The 19,124-nt window shown below is 31.6% G+C and overlaps 1 protein-coding gene across 1 annotated transcript; it reads left to right on the top strand.

Annotated features, from left to right (window-relative positions):
• Positions 1-3,517: 3,517 nt before the first annotated feature.
• On the top strand, positions 3,518-10,462 carry LOC112525975. Its single transcript, XM_025136314.1, has 7 exons — positions 3,518-3,781; positions 3,982-4,109; positions 6,199-6,251; positions 6,340-7,190; positions 8,202-8,282; positions 9,604-9,666; positions 10,210-10,462. The coding sequence occupies exons 1-7, from the start codon at positions 3,728-3,730 to the stop codon at positions 10,270-10,272; spliced, it is 1,293 nt and encodes a 430-aa protein (XP_024992082.1). The 5' UTR covers positions 3,518-3,727; the 3' UTR covers positions 10,273-10,462.
• Positions 10,463-19,124: the final 8,662 nt, after the last annotated feature.

The raw sequence follows: 19,124 nt of genomic DNA, 5'->3' as shown, positions 1-19,124 counted from the left end.
CAAAAATTGGTTTTTTGGGACATTTTAGGGGCTGTTTACTAAACACTTACTTGGTAAGTGCTTACCAGATAAATTCCTTTATCGGATGAACATGAGAAGGGTCAAGAATCTTACCGGGTAAGAACAATGAAAATGATAGAGAGTATTACCCGATAAGTAAGGATGACGACTCTTACCCACGTAAGCACTTACCAGTAACTTGTTGATGTGCTAAAATCTTACGTATCAAAATAAATTATAATGTTGAATTCTATCGGTAAACACTTGTCGGGTAAACATTTTTAACCATGGTGCTGAAGTATGAAATCTGAATCAACAAGACTGTTTGTTTTTGTAAGATGATTATTGTCTAAATTTGTTTAACTTGTCTATTTTACCGATTAGAAAATTATGATGTTGAACTTATATATACAATTTCACATATTTATTCATCATCATTACGTAATTTATATTTAAATTATATAATTATCATTCACTTAAACGAAAATACGTCACTAACGGTGTTTAACACATTTAAATTCATTTATATTATAATACACCAATTGAGAGATGTGATGATTGATTTGGTAAATGATCAATTGAAAGAAATGATCGATTAAGGTTAATTGTTGATTGAGAAACGTTCCTTGCTAAAGATTTCGAGAATAATAAGAGAAAAATAAGATGTTGGTTTATCTCTTACCAGATAAGAGGACAATAAGATACAAATGCATCTGAAAATTTAGAAAAACAAACCGTCTGAATGATACTATTTCTTAATGAATCAGAAATAAGAGACTAATAATAATTTAATATTACAAATCAAAGATACCTTAAATCGCTACTAAACATAGTCTTTAATCATTATTCAATAGGGAAAGCTAAAAATTGCTTTATGAAACCCCTTTTATTGTAAGAATTATGCATTTGAAAATATAAAAAACAAGTCTTAATGTTGATATGTGTGATATAATAAATTAATAGATAGAAGTATATTTAGTCCGTCTCTGTTCAATTTTTTTATGGTGTAGGCTAATTTTTACATATATTATTAAAGGGCAAAATGTGCGAAATAACAACCTATTTTTACAAATTTTCTTATTTTAGCATTGTACTTTCAGTTTTTCTTATTACAACAATGTACTTTCAAAATATTTTTTACTATGGTATCGTACTTTCAAAAATTTACCCGTTGTAGCATTGGGTAACATATTAATTAAAATTTACCCATTATACCATGTTTCTTTGTCACCTCATCATCCACGAAGGTTATCCACATGTACGATAGTGCTGACATGGAAGCCAAGTAAAAAGATAACTTTGAACATGAAGATGGTTGAAAGAGTGAGGTATTAGAACTAGTAGCTTGCTCGCTCTCTTGTATTAGAACTAGTAGCTCTCTCTCTCTCTAGAGTAGGTACAACCTACGGAAAAATACTGTTGAGAAAGATGGAAAAGGTAGTAGTCGTGACAAGGCGGTTCCACTTGATTAAATATTATTGTTAGACGAATATGAACATGCTGAGTCTTTTTTTTTAAGATGTTCCACTTGTTTAGGTTTTTGACATTACAATGTAAACCATGAACTTGATGAACAAATGGTCTTTTATGAATTTTTTTATTCGTGAAATAGTGATATTTTGTAAACATGTTTAATTAATGATATTATAATTTTTAGTAAATTGATTAAATTTATAATGTTTAAATGATAAAAAAATATTTAAATTAAAAGTACAATGTTGTAATAGAAATCGATGATATTATAATAAAATTATTTGTAAAAGTACAATGTTATAATAAGAAATGTCATGTCAGCACTATCGTACATGTGGACAACCTACATGGACGATGGGATGGCAAAGAATCCTGGTATAATGTGTAAATTTAATTTAAAATGTTATCCAATGCTATAACAGGTAAATTTTTGAAAGTACGATGTCGTAATAAAAAAAATATATTAAAAATACATTACTGTAATAAAAAAACTGAAAGTACAATATTATAATAAAAAATTTATAGAAAAAGATTACTATTTCATAAATTTTGACCCTATTATTAAATATATTTTTACCTATTAATTTGCTTCTCGTAACTCGCACCATCAGCATAAATACTTATTTTTATATTTTCAATATATAATTTAATTCTGATGTTTACAAATGCATATATTACACACATTTTCTTATATTTTAAACTAAATATATGTTTTCATGTTCAAATAATATTCAATTAAAGGGGTGTTTGGGATTGTTTATTTGAAATAACTTATGATTTTTTATAAAAACACTTATTAATTTACTAGTTGTGTATCCGCGCAATGCGGCAGGAGCCATGAATTTTAACGATTTTGAAGTTCCATTGGTTTTATAAGATAAGATTTAACGATGATATATGTTACACTTGGTCTTTACATATTAATACAATTGAATAAATAAGAGTTATGGTTCCAATTACAGACTATCGATGAAAAAAAATTGTATGACAGTTTAAAATCCAATATATTTAAAATCCAACATATTTAAACGACTCAACAAATGTATTCGGTTTACACCAAGAGCAAAGAACCAAAAAAACTTAAGTTTTAAGATAAACACTCAAAACCAATAAAAAAAACTACAAATTTGACAGATCATAAGCCATGAAAAGACAAAAAAAGATGGGTTTTAGAATAAAATTTCAACTGTTTACCCTCTTTTTTTTGTCAAAAACTCAGATTAAGGTTGAATTAATACATGTATATATATATTTCAAAAAAAAAACCCAAAAACATATTAATTCAAAACATATTATACAGTACAATTTGGACGGCCTAACCTCAAAATATATGGTATATATATAAATAAATAATTGTAAAAGTATAAATCGTAAATATTAAAAATATTTTTTCACAGTATATATAACATATAATAATATAATTAAGTAAAAAACTATTTAATATTGGACTCATTTCGAAGGTATTAACGAGACGATCATAATGTTGTAACTTGTTAAAATAAAAATGTATTTTTTAAACATGTTTTAATTAATATACGATCATGTATGTTAATTTGATAAATGTTTAAAATGAAACATTTAAAAGTAAAGAACGTAAAGTAAAGTAAATTAATTAATTAATTATAAGGGTATAAAGTGTAAATTTAAAATTATAATTTTAAAAAAATAGGTTGTGAGAGGGTGAGTGTATGTGAGGGGGTGAGTATGTGAGGAGAGAAGGGGTGAAAAAGTGAAAATGTGAGTATAAAAGGTATTTTGGTCATTTAAAATTTTAAGACTTAACTTTTGCTAAATTTATTTAATAAAATAGTATAGATTATAAGTCAGAAGGGTTTAACTTCTTCAAAAACTCATTATTATCGGTTTGACATCAATATAAATTATTTATCCAAACATTCAAAAATACTTATTATCGATATCATACCGAAATAATTCACTAAGTTATTTTTATAAACAATCCAAAATAAACATGTATTAATTAACCAAATATTTTGTTTATAACATGAAATACCCCTTTCTTCCACGACCACATCACCCCTCTTTGATTCCATCTCTCTCGCACACCGATTCCTCCACTCGATACAAATTCAATTTTGTTTCATCGTTACTCGATCTTTCGATTCTATTTAGGGTTTCATATTTCAATTTGATGATGATGCGTAGTTATATGTTGAGATCCCCATTCGTCAATTGATGGAAACAAACACCTAGGGTTTCCATAACCCCTTCTTTTTTCCTATTGAAACTTGAAGTTATGGCAGATACCTCAAGGTCGCAAGTCACAATCACCTTAGGTCGCAGTGGACAGGTACACAAACGTTGCCATTTATGATGTTATTGTTGGTCATATTCGTGCTAGTGTATTGATTCATTGATTACGTTGTTTTACTCTATCGATTTTACGGTACAGTGGAAGTGAATGATAAATGGTGAAACCCGTGACAGACTAGTTCTTTTTGGGGGTTTTTGAGATCATTATGTTCATATGGTAGCTGTTGATTTCTGTAGGTGGTGAAAAGAGCAGGAGCTGTATTGGACAGCGAGCTTTCTGGTCCAGTTCCAGCTGTTGGGAGTAAACGATCAGTTAGAGATAGACTAGGAAGTAGTGTGGATGCAGTGCAGCTTGATAATAAACGGTGCGGTTGTTTCTGTTTTCCATTTGTACTTTGTTAGAGTTTGATTTTAAGTTCTTGGGTTCATTCTTAGAGATTCTATATTGGTCTTCACTAAAATTTATCCCGGGATGAGCCTTAGAGCAATTGGTAAGGTCACTCATCTGTGATAGGAAGATGGATGGTTTGGGTTGCCTGAATAATGTCCCTAGGGAGAGGTTGTGTACACAGACTTCCTTCCCCAACCCTGTCAAAGCCTAGGAACATATCTTGGTGAATGATGGCCTCCCTTTTCTTTTTTAACTTATTTGAGCAGTAATTAATTTGTTTGAGTAGTTAAGTTATCTCTGAAGATACAATACCATCATCATGCTACATAGTCTGTTGTACCAAAGGCAAAGCTAGGGGTTGTCTTAAATGATTTTTCAGTAAGTACCATTGCATGTTTAGCTTGTAATGGAGAACCTACTAGCTTAATGGTTAGAGTTTTCTTGACTTACAAGTTTTAAGATCGCATTTTGATACCATGAATTTAGAATTCTTATTTTCAGTACATTTTTTACGTTAAACAACAAAAAGGTGTCTAGTTCATGATGTTTACTTGTATCTTCGTACACTATGAAATTCTTTGTTTTGAAATAAATGCAACGTTTGATTAAAAATGATTTGCCAATATCTTTTATTGTAAGCATGGTTTTAAAACTCACCTCAAGGGAAGGCGGTGAGAAAACGCATCTGAGGCGGCGCCGCTGCTGGGTTGGTTGGGCCATACGCCTCAACCAACTGAGGCGGTTGAGGCAGGGTTGAGGCATTATGGTTGAATAATATGCCCAACAAAAGCCTACATGGTACAAGTAGGAGTTCATAAGAAAACGTGACCTTAATTAAATCTACTTACAGAATCGGCTGTGCCTTGGCCATTGAAGAAGGCGAAGGTTGAGAGGGGAGGACATTACTTAGCTGGTCTTGGCATTAGGTATTGGGAGGGGATGACATCACTCAGAACTCTTCATTTTCATACTGCACAACTCGGTGTTTATACCGGAGGGTTTTCTTTTGTTTGAGACTTTTCTTCTTCTTTTGAGATGTGTTTGATTTCTTCTTCTCTTGACAAGTGTGATTTTAATTTGCTTGTTAATAAAAAAAAACTTTAAATACTAGTTACATATATTAAAATATTTCGAGACTTTGTTAATAGCATTGTGATTTTAAATATTATTATTAGATATGTATTTTATATATATATATATATATATATATATATATTATATATATATATTATATATATATATATTATATATATATATATATATTGGCCTTGAGGCTTACGCCTCTCCTCACTTTCCGTACTCTAAAACCTATTTGTTAGTTAAGTATCTAGATTACCCTTCATTCCTTCAATAATGGAAATTGAGGAATTTGTTGACCAAATTCAGTGCCCCATATATATATATATATATATATATATATATATATATATATATATATATATTGCAATGACTATTATTGTGCAAAGAGGTAACATGGATCGACGTAGCTAAGAAGAGAAATGTTGCACATATATTCAGACATTGCACAAAGTAAATCATTTTATTTGTTTTGGAGTTTTTAATCGTTTTTTAAATTTAATTTGTAACTTTCAAGAGATGGGTCCTGAGATTATTTCCTATTACTATGTTATGAAGATGATCTCATCACCAGTCCTGCATCTGTCACCATGCTGTACTAGTGATCTGGTCTTGAAATTGTAAGGTGGTGATGTGCCATCTATGCTTGGGGAACCAGTTTTTTTCATATTCTGCTTGGATTTTCTTTTCCAGTTTTGAGGCAAGCTCTGATAATAGCATTTAGGTTCAAAGTTCTTCAGGTTTGAAACAGCTTCCTCTTATACCTAATAGTGGGATGATACAAACTTTGGATTTTGTCTTTGTTGTTTAAAGAATAATAGTATATCTTATGCGTCATATTGGAGCAATTCTCTCTTTCTTGTGAATAATCAGATTTGCTTCCATGATATCTTTTTTGACACCAATAGAATCAGTTTGGTTACTGCCATGGATAAAACCGTAGATGCTGTTATGCTTGATATTTTTTCTTTTACCTTAATTCTCAGGCTGCGTGCTGATAATGGTGGATGGAGTTTGAAGGCCAGTAATTGCATGGATGGTAATGGGCTTATTCATCATTGTTGTTATAATGCTTGGTGAAATTTCAGTAAGAGTCCTAATATTATCGTCTTTTCTATGCCCCGAAGATTTTCATCTTAGTAAAGATGATCTCAGATTTAAAATCATGAAGCGAACACAAAGCAATGGCCAGCAGAACACTGTGGACCTTCGTGATATGCTATCACGGCGAACCCGTCCTTCAACCACTAACCCTGTAACCTCCCATAGCATGCATGAGCCCAGACATGGAAGACAGAGGGCACCTGAGATCTCACATGAGACGAGGGATGATAGAAGGCGTATGACTGAACCAAGAAATGAGAGGCAGTTCGTCCTCGAGCCAAGGGATGAGAGACGGCATATGCTCGAGCCAAGGGACGAGAGACAACGCATGCCTCAGCCGAGAGATGATAGACGTCGTGTGCCTGAATCTAGGGATGATAGACAGAGGATGGCTGAACCAAGGGACAGTAGACAATGCATGCCTGAGCCACTTGAGGTCAGACAGCGTATACCCAAGCTGAATGATGTCAGACAACGCATTCCAGAGCCAACCAATACCAGCATGACAGGGCAATTCACTTCCATGAGAACTTCAGAAGTTCCGTCACAGATGAACTTGTTAAGAAATTCTTACTCTCCATGGACTTTGGATCACATTAGGCGTAAATCACCAGATAGAGTTTTGAACAATTCAAGGGGTTCATCACCACCCCGAAGGGCTGAAGAACCACAGAGAAGGGCGATGATGAGGGCATATGACGATCCTAGAACATTGACATATGCCAACCGGGATGTTAGTGAGATTTCAAGACCCATGACAACCACATCGTTTCTGTCAAAACCATCTCTCTCTGCTGGGCCAACGAAACCCGTTGGGCCCTTGGTAGCCCCTCCGCTACCACCTGGTGGCATTTTGCAAAGAAGTCAATATCCAGTTAAGCTACTTGCCTTGCTATACATTTTGTAATATTAATTTCTGAAATAATTGTACAGTCCAATTAGTTTAGACATGAAACTGTTTGCTGCCTCTTTTTTAATACCCAAGAAAATACTTGGTAACATTGACTCCTCCTTTTCTATGTACTAGGCTAACTGAGTGCTGATACTAGTTTTTGCTAGCTTCCGACGCTGATACCCTATGATATGTGAAATCCTCATAAAACCATGAATATTTCTCTAATAGTTTGCTGGGTTATCAGGCTATGGATCTTACCCCTCTTGGAAGTACTTGATATTATAACTCTCTGAATCAAAAATTTCTAAATGCTTATGTTCTTTGCCCCTGATTGGTGCTTTAAGACGTCGATTAGGATTGATATGCCATATGTTTGTTATTTGTGTGGCTATGCTATGGTTTAGTCTTGATCTCGTTGATATCTGTATATTGATGTAATCATCATGAAGCTGTGAATATATGCTTAATTAGTTTGCTGGGCTATGAGCCTATGGATGTTCCTCTTTTGAAGTACATGGCTAGGATCAAAATAAGTTTCTGTGGCCGTGCTATTGTTTTCAGTTTCGGAAGACAATCGAACCATATGGCAATTTTTTCTAGCATTGTATCCAAGTCTTAGTGCCTTCAACATGTGATCTGGAGTTCTTTATTCTAGATCAGGTGGGGGATAATATCACATATACATTGATTGGAGATGGTAACTTCTTCAACGGCTATGAGTATCTATCTGAAATGGTTAGGTGACTCACTGATGTTAAGATTGTGGGCATGTTACGGTAAAACTCAAATGAGAAATAATCATGAGTTTAGCCCTGTAGGAGCAACAATATAACTCTGGCCTTTCATTGGCCTACCTTTTTGAAACTTCTTTGGGGTTCAAAATGTCCTTGCTTTTTTAGTCTGTCCTTTTGTTTAGGACAACGCCTGTTAAACTAATTGCTGTAACATTGTTTCGTGATCTGATTTTTTCTTGCTGATCGTTGCTTCTAGGTAGAAGAACATCTTACTGTAGAGGGATTTTTGCGCTCATTGGGATTGGATAAGTATGTGCTCTCTTTCAAGGTTGAGGAGGTACGTAGCATTCTTAACTTAAAGTTTTTCTTTTTAATTTTAATTTAAGATCCTCGTGAAGACTATAAATTTATGTTGCATGAAGATATTGAGCAAAGATTTTTAATTTGTTGTCTCTTTGCTTTATCCATATAAGATGTATATGGCAACCTAACATTATCGTATGGCTGTTGAAAGAGGCTTAGCGTATGATCAATTATAAAAATAGCACACTTTTAAACATATGTTAGCTCGACTCAACTGTACGACCTTGATATTTAACTGTGCATTGCCACATCAGATGTCTTCCAATGTCCTGTTATAAAGCTTAGCAGAAACATCCTTTATCACAGCCTAGGCATCGAATGCTGGTTTCTGTTGAGACGTGATGGTTAAATCTCTTTCTTTGGTGAAAAAAAGGATTCAAACTGTCAGTCTGCTGGGTGTAACTTGGATATTTTCTTTATTTTAGTGCCATAATAGATCATAGCGATCTACATATTCTCTATGAATCTATGTCTATTGAAAATTTCTATCTACCGGCATACGATGTACTACAATATTTGCTTCATTTGATACAATTACATAATGATATGATTACAATTAAGAACCATACAAGTTGGTCGTTCACCATTTATAACATTTAGAAACAGTACCCGAGTATGCCAAACTGCATTAATTTGTTAGTGAAACTATGAGGCAATTAATAGCGACCTGGCTGTCATTATCAACCTTGAGCTTTTACTAATAATTGAGATATCAACTAAAATTGACATTTAACATTTTAATGGAAATGGTGTATGTTCATTACCCCTATACCTTACCGGTAATATGTGAGAGGTACCCGTATACCGTCTCCTCCCATCATCCCCTGTTAACATACCTCTTAAAAGCGATTTTTCCCTTTTTACCCCATGCAACAGACTACTCATAATGCCTATATTAACAGACTACTCATAATGCCTATATTACTCTTATACATCTTGCCCAACCTTATTAAATTTCTACCAATACTACCCCTTCCTACTCCTCGCATTCGTAACTAATAGCAGATTCCGGAGTATAACGGAACTCCAATGGTTTCATCCTTCTTTAATGCTTCTTGATTGTCTATTGTGAACTTATCTTATTTACAGAACTTTCTTTATACAAAATTGGCTCTTTAAGTTTTTGTGGTGTGCTTACCAAAAGTTTTCGACTTTCATGAACCATTGAAAGTTTATAACTGTTATTTTCACTCTGTATTTTACTTGAAATCATGTTTGGTGCTCATCTTTCAGTGTAAAGCTAAGCTACGAGTCTTCAAAACGTAATCTTGATTTGCTATTTCAATTTATTTTAGGTCGATATGGCTGCATTGAGCCAGATGGGAGACCATGATCTCAAAGAGTTGGGAATACCAATGGTATGTTTCCCCAACTTTTGTTGTTCGTGAATATTTACCGTTTTCTTTCTTTTTTATCAACTGTACATCTATAGAACTAACTATATGCACCCTAAACTGTCATCTAATGTGTTATACCCATGCGGGTAGGATTTATAATCACATACGATAATAGTATGCGGACCCGACCTCTACCCCTAGCTTGCAAATATAAGATTTAGGGTCTGCTTGTTAGCAGCTTAATGAGATTAATGGGACTCGCACCTTATTCGGTCAGCTATACACAACTGCTTGGTAGTGGCTTAATGATACAGAAAGTGGCTTATTCAGTAAGCTTTTAGGGGGATCTTTATGCAGAAAGCCAAGTTTTTTCCAAACGTGTCCCTCCTAATTAAGAAATACGCCTTCCATCTATTATGAAAAAACTCTTCTAAACAAAAACATTCTTAATCTATATAGACAGATTAATCCACACATAAAACTTTATCCATACACAACTTAATAGATCCATGACCTTAGGTTATCTGGATTGCTGAAGATTTATATTATTCCTTTTCGTAACAGGGACCTAGGAAAAAAATTCTTCTTGGTCTGGTTGCACGCGCGAGGAGGCTAGCACGAGGATAACAGATGTCGACTTTCGACTTCCTGTGTTGTCAATTTACATTTTGCGAGTGAAAATGTTGTCAATTTCACACCAATGGATTTGTATGTTCTTTTAGCAGGAAGTTAATTTGTGGTGCTGCATCACATGTTGTACTTCCAGGGTTGTACATTTCTTTAAAGAAATGAATGAATGTTGGGTTCATTTTAGCTTTTTTTTGTATCAACTATTTATTTAATTTCCTTGGAATGGAAACAAAATATATGGTTTTATATAACATTAAGGAGCTGTTTACTAAACTCTTGCGTTAGCAATGGAGCTTATTAATGGCCAAGAATATTACTAGGTAAGAAACATAACAGGATCAAGAGTCTTATCGAGTAAATGATACAGAAGACACTAGCGCTTACTGGATAATTGATTCTTACCTAACAAGGTAAGGTCTTGTTTGTTTTTTTCATTTTTAACTCTTAATTACCACTTATGTGTGATTCATTTAGACGTTTTATAATTCAGACTGGTTTTTTTTCCCCGAGTCTCTTATTACTTAATAGGATCTGAATAAATAAAAGGTAAACTAATATCTTAATTCCTTGTATATCCCTTTTTCTTTGGCTATTACTTCTTTTTCCACCAGGAACGTCACTGTCCTTTCATCACTCATGTAAAATATACGCCCCCACTTTCTTCCCCCCCCCTCTCTCTCTCTCTCTCTCTCTCTCTCTCTCTATATATATATATATATATATACATACATACATACTTGTAGGTTAGCTTAGAAAATTAATGTGAAACAAAAATGAATTTCTATCGGCGATCTATCAAAAGTCGATCTTTTTGCAAAACAAACTCACCAACGGCATACCTGATAGCAGTGGAAGTCTGAAAGGTATCTAAAAGGTTCTTATTGTGTTCCATTTGTTAAACAATTGTTGAGATGACTTACGCCAATGGAAATTTTATGAAAATCAAGAGAATTTTGCAAAATGTTTGTACCATATTTTACAAAAACAAACTATTGATTAAGATTTCATACTTCAAACGTTTGTCAGTTTACAAAAACAAACAGTCTTATTAATTCAGATTTCAGCACCACCCCTTATTAATTAGAAGCGAAATATGACTTCAGACTTCGACACATCTTAAAAAACAAACACCACCTAAGTAAAAGTGACGACCCCTTTTTAGTAATTGTCGATATGCGCTTCTCTTATAAGCATTTGATAAACGACCCCTAAGTTTTGGTTATTTCACAAAGGATTGGACATTTTATGAGATCTTCATAGATTCAGTCTCAAAATCTAGGGTTAATATAATAAAATGGTAATTGTGGCAAAAAACATGGCATTTTCTAGAAGTAGGTGAAAGTTATAGGGGGTATTATGGGTATTTCGCAATTCCAATAAGGGAAGGGAATGATAACCCTTTGTTGCTTTTCATGAACACGATGTAAATTTACTTTGTGAACCATTTTGAAAACCGATCTAATTTGCCACAACAGCGGCCGTTGGCCAGAATCATTTTAAATATTTATTTATATTCCAAAACCATTTTTGTCGTTTGGTTCATTCTTTGAGTTTCCATAAAAAATGGTTCGAATTTCACAGATGGTAAAAAGTAAATTCCTTAGGTGTTAGCTGACAATTTCAATTCCTTCCAACCATTTTTTATAAAAAAAAAATTATTATACTCTTTATATTACGTCATTTCATTCCATCACACTACGATAAATGCCACCACCACCCATTGTTACCGCTGCCAACCATCGTTGCCACTGTCACCAACATCTATCGTCGCCCATTTCATACAAACCTTACAAACTAATCACATTCATCCAATTTTTTTGATGAAAAACCAAGATTGAAACAAACTAAATAAATAAAGTAAAAAAAAAAAAAATTCATATTGGAAACACAGAAGGGAAAAAGGGGAAAAACATGTTTTATGAATTTGTTTCATTACAGCTGTTATATCTATGAACCTGTTTCATTACAGTTGTTATACATATAAACTTGTTTCATTACAAACTGTTATACATATCTATGAATGTAAATCTATTTCATTACAATTATTATACATATGAACCCGTTTCATTACAAACTTTAATACATACCTATGAATATAAACTTGTTTCATTACAGTTGTTATACATATGAACTTGATGCAATCATATATGACCTTGTTTTATTGAACAGTTTGAGTCTGTTTCATTGGAAATTAATCTGTTTCATTGAACAGTTTGGTTTTGTTTCATTGGAAATTAGTGGCGATTTTTTTTAAACAAAATTATTTTACATTTTTTAAATTGTGGCGATTTTTTTCAAAAAATTTAATAGATACCTTAATTAAATCTTTGCTAATATTGTAGTAATCAATATATCATCTATATTTATATCAATATTATGTTGTTACCAAACTTATCTATTAATATTAAATAATTATCAAACATAATTACTGTAAATTCAAATGACCATAATACCCTTATAAATTAACAAAAATAAAAAAATAAATGGATTTATGTGATTGGTTGTAATTAGAACGGTTTGTATTTGATCATTTATCTTTCTCTCTCTCTCTCTCTCTCTCTCTCTATATATATATATATATAATAGTATTAAAAAAACCCAAACCCTACCCTTTTGTGATTGGCTTTGTTCAACCTTATTTTGTTTCTCCCATTATTCAATGACCTTTGGTATTTTAATGGAAGTGGCTTAATTAATGGCTTAGTCTTAAATTAATGGCTTGGTACTAATACAAGTGGCTTAATTAATGGCTTAGTCTTAAATTAATGGCTTGGTACTAATAAAAGTGGCTTAATTAATGTCTTAGTCTTAAATTAATGGCTCGGTATTAATAAAAGTGGCTTAATTAATGGCTTGGTCTTTTTAATTAATGGCTTGGTATGAATAAAAGTGGCTTAATTAATGGCTTGGTCTTTTTAAATGTTAGGGTTTAGTTTAACTAACCTAACAAAAGGATGATGATATAATAAGCAATTTAGAGGAAGGATTACTTTTGCTTATTTGGATCAATAAATCCTTCACCTAATTCCTAACTTATTTCAATTATATTCAAAATATACTTATCATAATAAAATAATAACTTCTAACATTCAGTTTATTTATGATCTGTAATAACCCATCTTGTACTGATAAAAAATTGAACTTAAAAGCTTCTTATAAATTCAAAGTTGTGAGCTACCAATAACTTTTGTTATGATTTTAAATTGAATTAAAAAGGGTTATCGGATGATGTAGTTGTTTCATTATCTCCAAGTTGTAATATTATTTTAATAAAATGACGTCATATAAAATATTTAAATAAATTCAAGAAATCTTGAAAATTGTATTTTAAATAGACTTGATTCCCCCCCTGGAGGTGTCATGACATTCGTACTTGTGATGTAGACTTAATGCTTCTAGATGGGAATTTTGAGTTTTGCCCTTCCATATCAAAAATATGTTTTAATGTTTAATTATTTAAAATATATGACTATCTTTTTTAAAATTACGAAAATAACCTCGTCTTCTCTTTTTATCTGTTTCCGTCTTCTCTTTTATATCTAAAACCTACAACGATCAACCACGCACAAAAAAAAAACAATAATCGAATATGAAAATGTTTGACGAGATAATAGAACACAAAAGTGACTGGAGGTTCTAGGTTCGAATAAAAAATCTTCTTGTGCACACGAAGGTTTAAATGGGGTGACTATGGGGCTACCTGCAAAGTGGGTGGTAACTAACTGTTTGAATTCGTGTAACTAACTGTAGATAAACATAATCAAATAGAGAATGAACATCTCATTTTAAATATATAAAAAATCTAAAATACAATTAAGATAATCATTGACTTCTAACAAAATACTTAATTATTAGCTTTATAAATGATTATATTATTAAACCAAAAAATAAGAAAATGAATTAAAGAAATATACAAATATCAATTTTTTTTTTGGGTACTAATAATTAGTTTCGTAGTAATATCAAATTATATTATTCTAAAAAAAATGAAGAAAATAGTTAGTTTAGTACTAATATCAATATTTTTTTTTTCAATTTGTAGGATATCTTCATATTTATATGTTATTTAAAAATAAAAACATTATCGTTTTCTCAAAACCATATAAAGCAGTACTATAAGTCTATAACATCTACTGAGACAAAAAAAATGAAACACTAAAATCAAGATGTATGTCGCTGCATCATACGAGTATCTTTCTAGTTATTTTTTAAGAAATTTTCGTAATATCTTAAACAAGTTTTACATTCGTGTTTGACGAAAACTTTGAATTGTAAATAAAATTAATCCATGTATTTGTTTAAATATAAGAAAGAAAATTAACTCGTAAATTTATACTTGATGATGTAAACGGCAAGATCTTATATAAGTTATGGAAGGGAACAAATGTTGTCTTATATGGGATCAAATACCTTATTTATCAGAAGCGTTTTAAAACCATCAATTCAGATAAAATAAAGAGACAATATATGGTACAATTAATCTGTGACATTACAATTAAAACTTGTAATGTAGATCTAATCCAAGGGTTCAGAATATATATATATATATATATATATATAAACTTGGGATTACGTGAGATCAATTTGTTTTCGTGAGATCTATGAAACCACTTTTTTACACTTAAAACTTTACAACAAAACTCTGTGAAGGTAACTTTCACAATGTTTTTGCTATGAAAGTTCGGTTTTTTTTTACCTTCACAGTGTTTGCTGTGAAGTTCCAAACAGTGGCGGATCCATAATTTTTGCCTAGTGGGGGCACCTTTAAGTTAGATTAAAGGCTCGTAAAGTTGTCTGGTGTATTTTTAGCCCAATTCTATCGTTTCAAGTGATTTTTAAAGTTTTTCAGTTGATTTCAAGAGATTTTTAAGTTTTTTTTGTCAATTTCGAGGGACTTCTTATGTATTTGTTGTTGATTTTGAGATATTTTTTTGTTGATTTCAGGGTAATTTTTTTTGTTGATGGGGGAAGAGGTCGGAAATTACTGGAGGACCGCTAGAAAGTTAAAGGAAAAATTGATTTTAACCTAAGTAATTAAGATTTTTTTTTCTTTTCTTAATGGGGGTCCATCCCCCCACCATTTGTATGTTACATCTGTCTCTGGTTTTAAGTGTAAAAAAATGGTCACACGAAAACATGCTGGTCTCACATGAACCCAACCCTATATATTATTTTTGTTCAATATAATTATTGCATGCATGATTATAAGTATTCGAAATTGTCTTATTGTTAAAGTTTGAACGAGTAATTATTTTAATTAAGTTATTCTGTTTGAAAATTCAATACGTTTTGTCAAAATAATTAAGATTTTCTGATGATTAGGAATTCAAATTACATGTTCAAATATATTTAATGATATATTAATAAACAAACGGCAAATGAATTACATCATCAAAAGTCGATGTCAAATTAAAGAGTAATAAAAGATAGCATCAACGTGTCTGATGTATGATTTATATCCAAGGGGCAAAACATAAACATCGTTATTTGAGAATACCATGAAAGGTATTGTGAATACCACTCAATTCTAACAGAAGTTCTAAGCTGTGGCTACCTCACCAATCTGATCACGGATCACAAAAGGACTAATGTACCTCAGACTCAACTTACCTCTCTTACCAAAATGAACAATACCTTTCCACGACTATATTTTCAATATCACACTATTCCCGACTTGAAACTCTATTGGTTTACAACGTTTGTCGGCGTAGCTTTTCTGTCACACCCGAGCCATCTTTAACCGTCCATGAATCTGGCCAACCTTATATTCCATTAACTGAACAATTTTCGGTCCGACTAACGTTTGTCGGTGTTCTACATTTTCTGTTGTACAGGACCTTGAAGGGTGCTACTTGAATACTGGAATGATAACTGTTGTTATAAGAAAATTCAATCAAAGGTAAATATCCGTCCCACAAACCTCCGATAATCGATAATACAAGCGCGCAACATGTCTTCGAACGTCTGAATTGTCCGTTTACTCTCTATTTCCGGATGATAATTGGTACTCAACTTTAATCAACCCAACTTCAAGAACACTAAATCAAAAAATATTTAGCAAATAGAAAACTACTGATAAATAAATAACAACAGATATAAATATCTGATATTACAATAAAATGTAAAAAACAACAATAATGGTTTATTAAATCAGTACATTACAGCAAACAAAATTACAAAAATCAAATGAATTGAGACTTGAAAGATGGGGTCATTCGAATCTCATTCATATGCATTATAGGAATTTTAGCTTAGTCAAGGCTGGGGGCACATTCTTCTAATTGTTGGGGCCTTTTTTTTTTTTTTTTTTTTGTTGTAATATTGGTAAAAAGAATTTTTTGATAGGGAGGGGGAGACCCTCCAGATCAAGGCAAAACACTAAACACAAAACAACAAATACGCGCTCGGGTATAGGTAATGGATTTGTTGGGGGCCTTTGCCCCCTACCACTACGTTCTCCATCCGCCCATGCTTGTGGACACATACGTACATTAGCATTTGATAAGAATAGGATAGAGATCTTTGTCTTATGTTTAGCATGATTTTTATGTGAAACAGATAGGATCAGAGTGGAACAAGCTTGTTCCACATCTACCCCATGGAACAAGATGGAACAAGACTTATATTTTACCAATATTACCTCAAAATAAAACTTAATTCTATCTAAACCATCAAATATGTCTCCTTTTTACATTTTATTCATTCTTTAAGTTTTATTTATTTTATTTTATGTTTCTTAAACTTTCATTTTACTGTTCTCAAAATATTATTTTTATACGGTTTTTATATTTTTTATTAATTTATGTAATTTATTATATATTAATAATAATAAAAAAATGTAGGAAAGAGATAAAAAATAAAAATCGGAAACTATATAAACTTTTTATTTGATGTTTTGACGAAAACTTTCAAATGATATGTTTTGTTATAAAAAATAAATATTTTATTATAATTTAATGAGTTACATAAATTAATTAAAATAAACAACTCATTAGGGGTAAATTGGCCATTCTACTTGTTATGTTATGTCCAGTTTTATCTTACCAAACGTTGAACAATTGTTCTATCATGTCCTGTCCTAGACACTAAACACACCCTAAGAGTTGGATGGGGGGAAGAAGTGATCGGAGAAGGTAGAGATGGTCAGCTGAACCCAAATTCTTGTTCAATAGGTGGTACCATTTGATTATAAAAAAATCTATTCTTTTTACTATATTAGTATAGATTTGTTGGTTGATTCATTGTCTTTACTTAGAGCGGTCTACATATATTTTTTAAAAACACAATAGGTATATAAAAAACAGTAAAATTTAAGCTAAAAAACAACAAATTTGACAAATAGAGGACTCGAAACCGAGTCATTTGTACAGAAGCAAAATCATTTACCATCACAACCATTAAAACCTTATATTAACTTGTCAGTTCCAAAAACTATATAGTGACACCAAATAAAACAATACAGTAGCACCATTCAGAAACGTAATTTTTCCCCCTTTACGACAGAAGTACAAAACGATAACCCGTGTCACCAATCACTCCATATGGGTCCAGCCCCGAGAGAAAGTGAAGACATTTGATTACCATCAACTCGTCAAAACCGTACTATTATCGTTATATTATCGAATAAATCGTGAACAACTGTGGTTTCTTTTAATAAATTTGTGCAAAGTTTCAACATTAGTCTATTTTTAAGAAATATGTAACATTATTTCAACGTTTTTAATTATATTTTGAAAAAGACAATTCTAAAAACTATATATTAAAAAATAAAATAATACTTTTTTGAAAATTTATAAGTTGTTAAAATAATATCCATCCACGTTTTAGTTATTTCCACTTTTGAAAATTCCAAACAACTATTTATGATCGACACAAATCTTTTTAGTCAAGATATTTCCATTTTCTATAATTATTTAACTACCATTACATTTGTTTGATAAGGCTCAAAAATTAAGTATTTAAAAATGTCGATTTTCGATTTTTTAGAACATGTTAAATGAGGGCATTTTTGTCATTTTATCGAGTTTATTTTTCTTTTATCAGTTCAAAATCAGTGAGTTTGGTTCTTGTGGGTTTTTGATTGGGTAAAAAGACGAATAAATTCGGTGAAATGGTTCTCATTTAATGGAATATTTTAGCGGTTGTTAGAGTGAAAGATCAAATCCAGAAGTTTTTACAAACCATGATGGTTATTTTGTAATTTTAGAACTACAGAGACGAAAAAACGTAGGTACCAAATTCGTAATTTACTCTAAATGTAAATGAGGTTAAATAAAGTTCGATTATTTAAAAGGGAGAACAAAACCAATCAAAACAATTAACCAACCCACCCAAACATGTCCCTAATCCACCATAATCCAATAACAAGAATTGTATATCAAATAATTAATTTTATAGATTGAAGAAAACAATTTAAAAAAAAAATCTTATATACAACTACAAGAGTGGTGTCCGATTGGTTTGAACTTAGACTCCAAAGGTCAAAAGTGTCTGGATTTCCCAGGTTCGAATATAAGGAGAAATAAAAATCCCCTTATGGCCACGGATGTTCAAACCTTGCGGGCACTCGCCATGGAATTAGTCGGCTCGCATAACGAATTGAATCTATAACTATCAAATAAAGATTTTAATTAAATGAAAAATTATTAAAAATTTCCTACGTGCAAAAAAGACGTTTTTTCTTTCTTTTTAGTAATAAACGTTGTCAATTAACAAGAAAACTTCTCACCCAACGAATAGTCCACGGTTATTTTAATATAATATAGATTAAGACCCATATTTGACTATAAATTATTTAACAACAAGCTTCGTTTTTTCTTCAAACGCAGATATATATATATATATATATA

The sequence above is a fragment of the Cynara cardunculus genome, assembly GCF_001531365.2.
Source record: "Cynara cardunculus var. scolymus isolate 2C chromosome LG 13, CcrdV1, whole genome shotgun sequence".
Classification (NCBI taxonomy): domain Eukaryota; kingdom Viridiplantae; phylum Streptophyta; class Magnoliopsida; order Asterales; family Asteraceae; genus Cynara; species Cynara cardunculus.
This window is presented reverse-complemented; position numbering and strand designations above follow the sequence as displayed.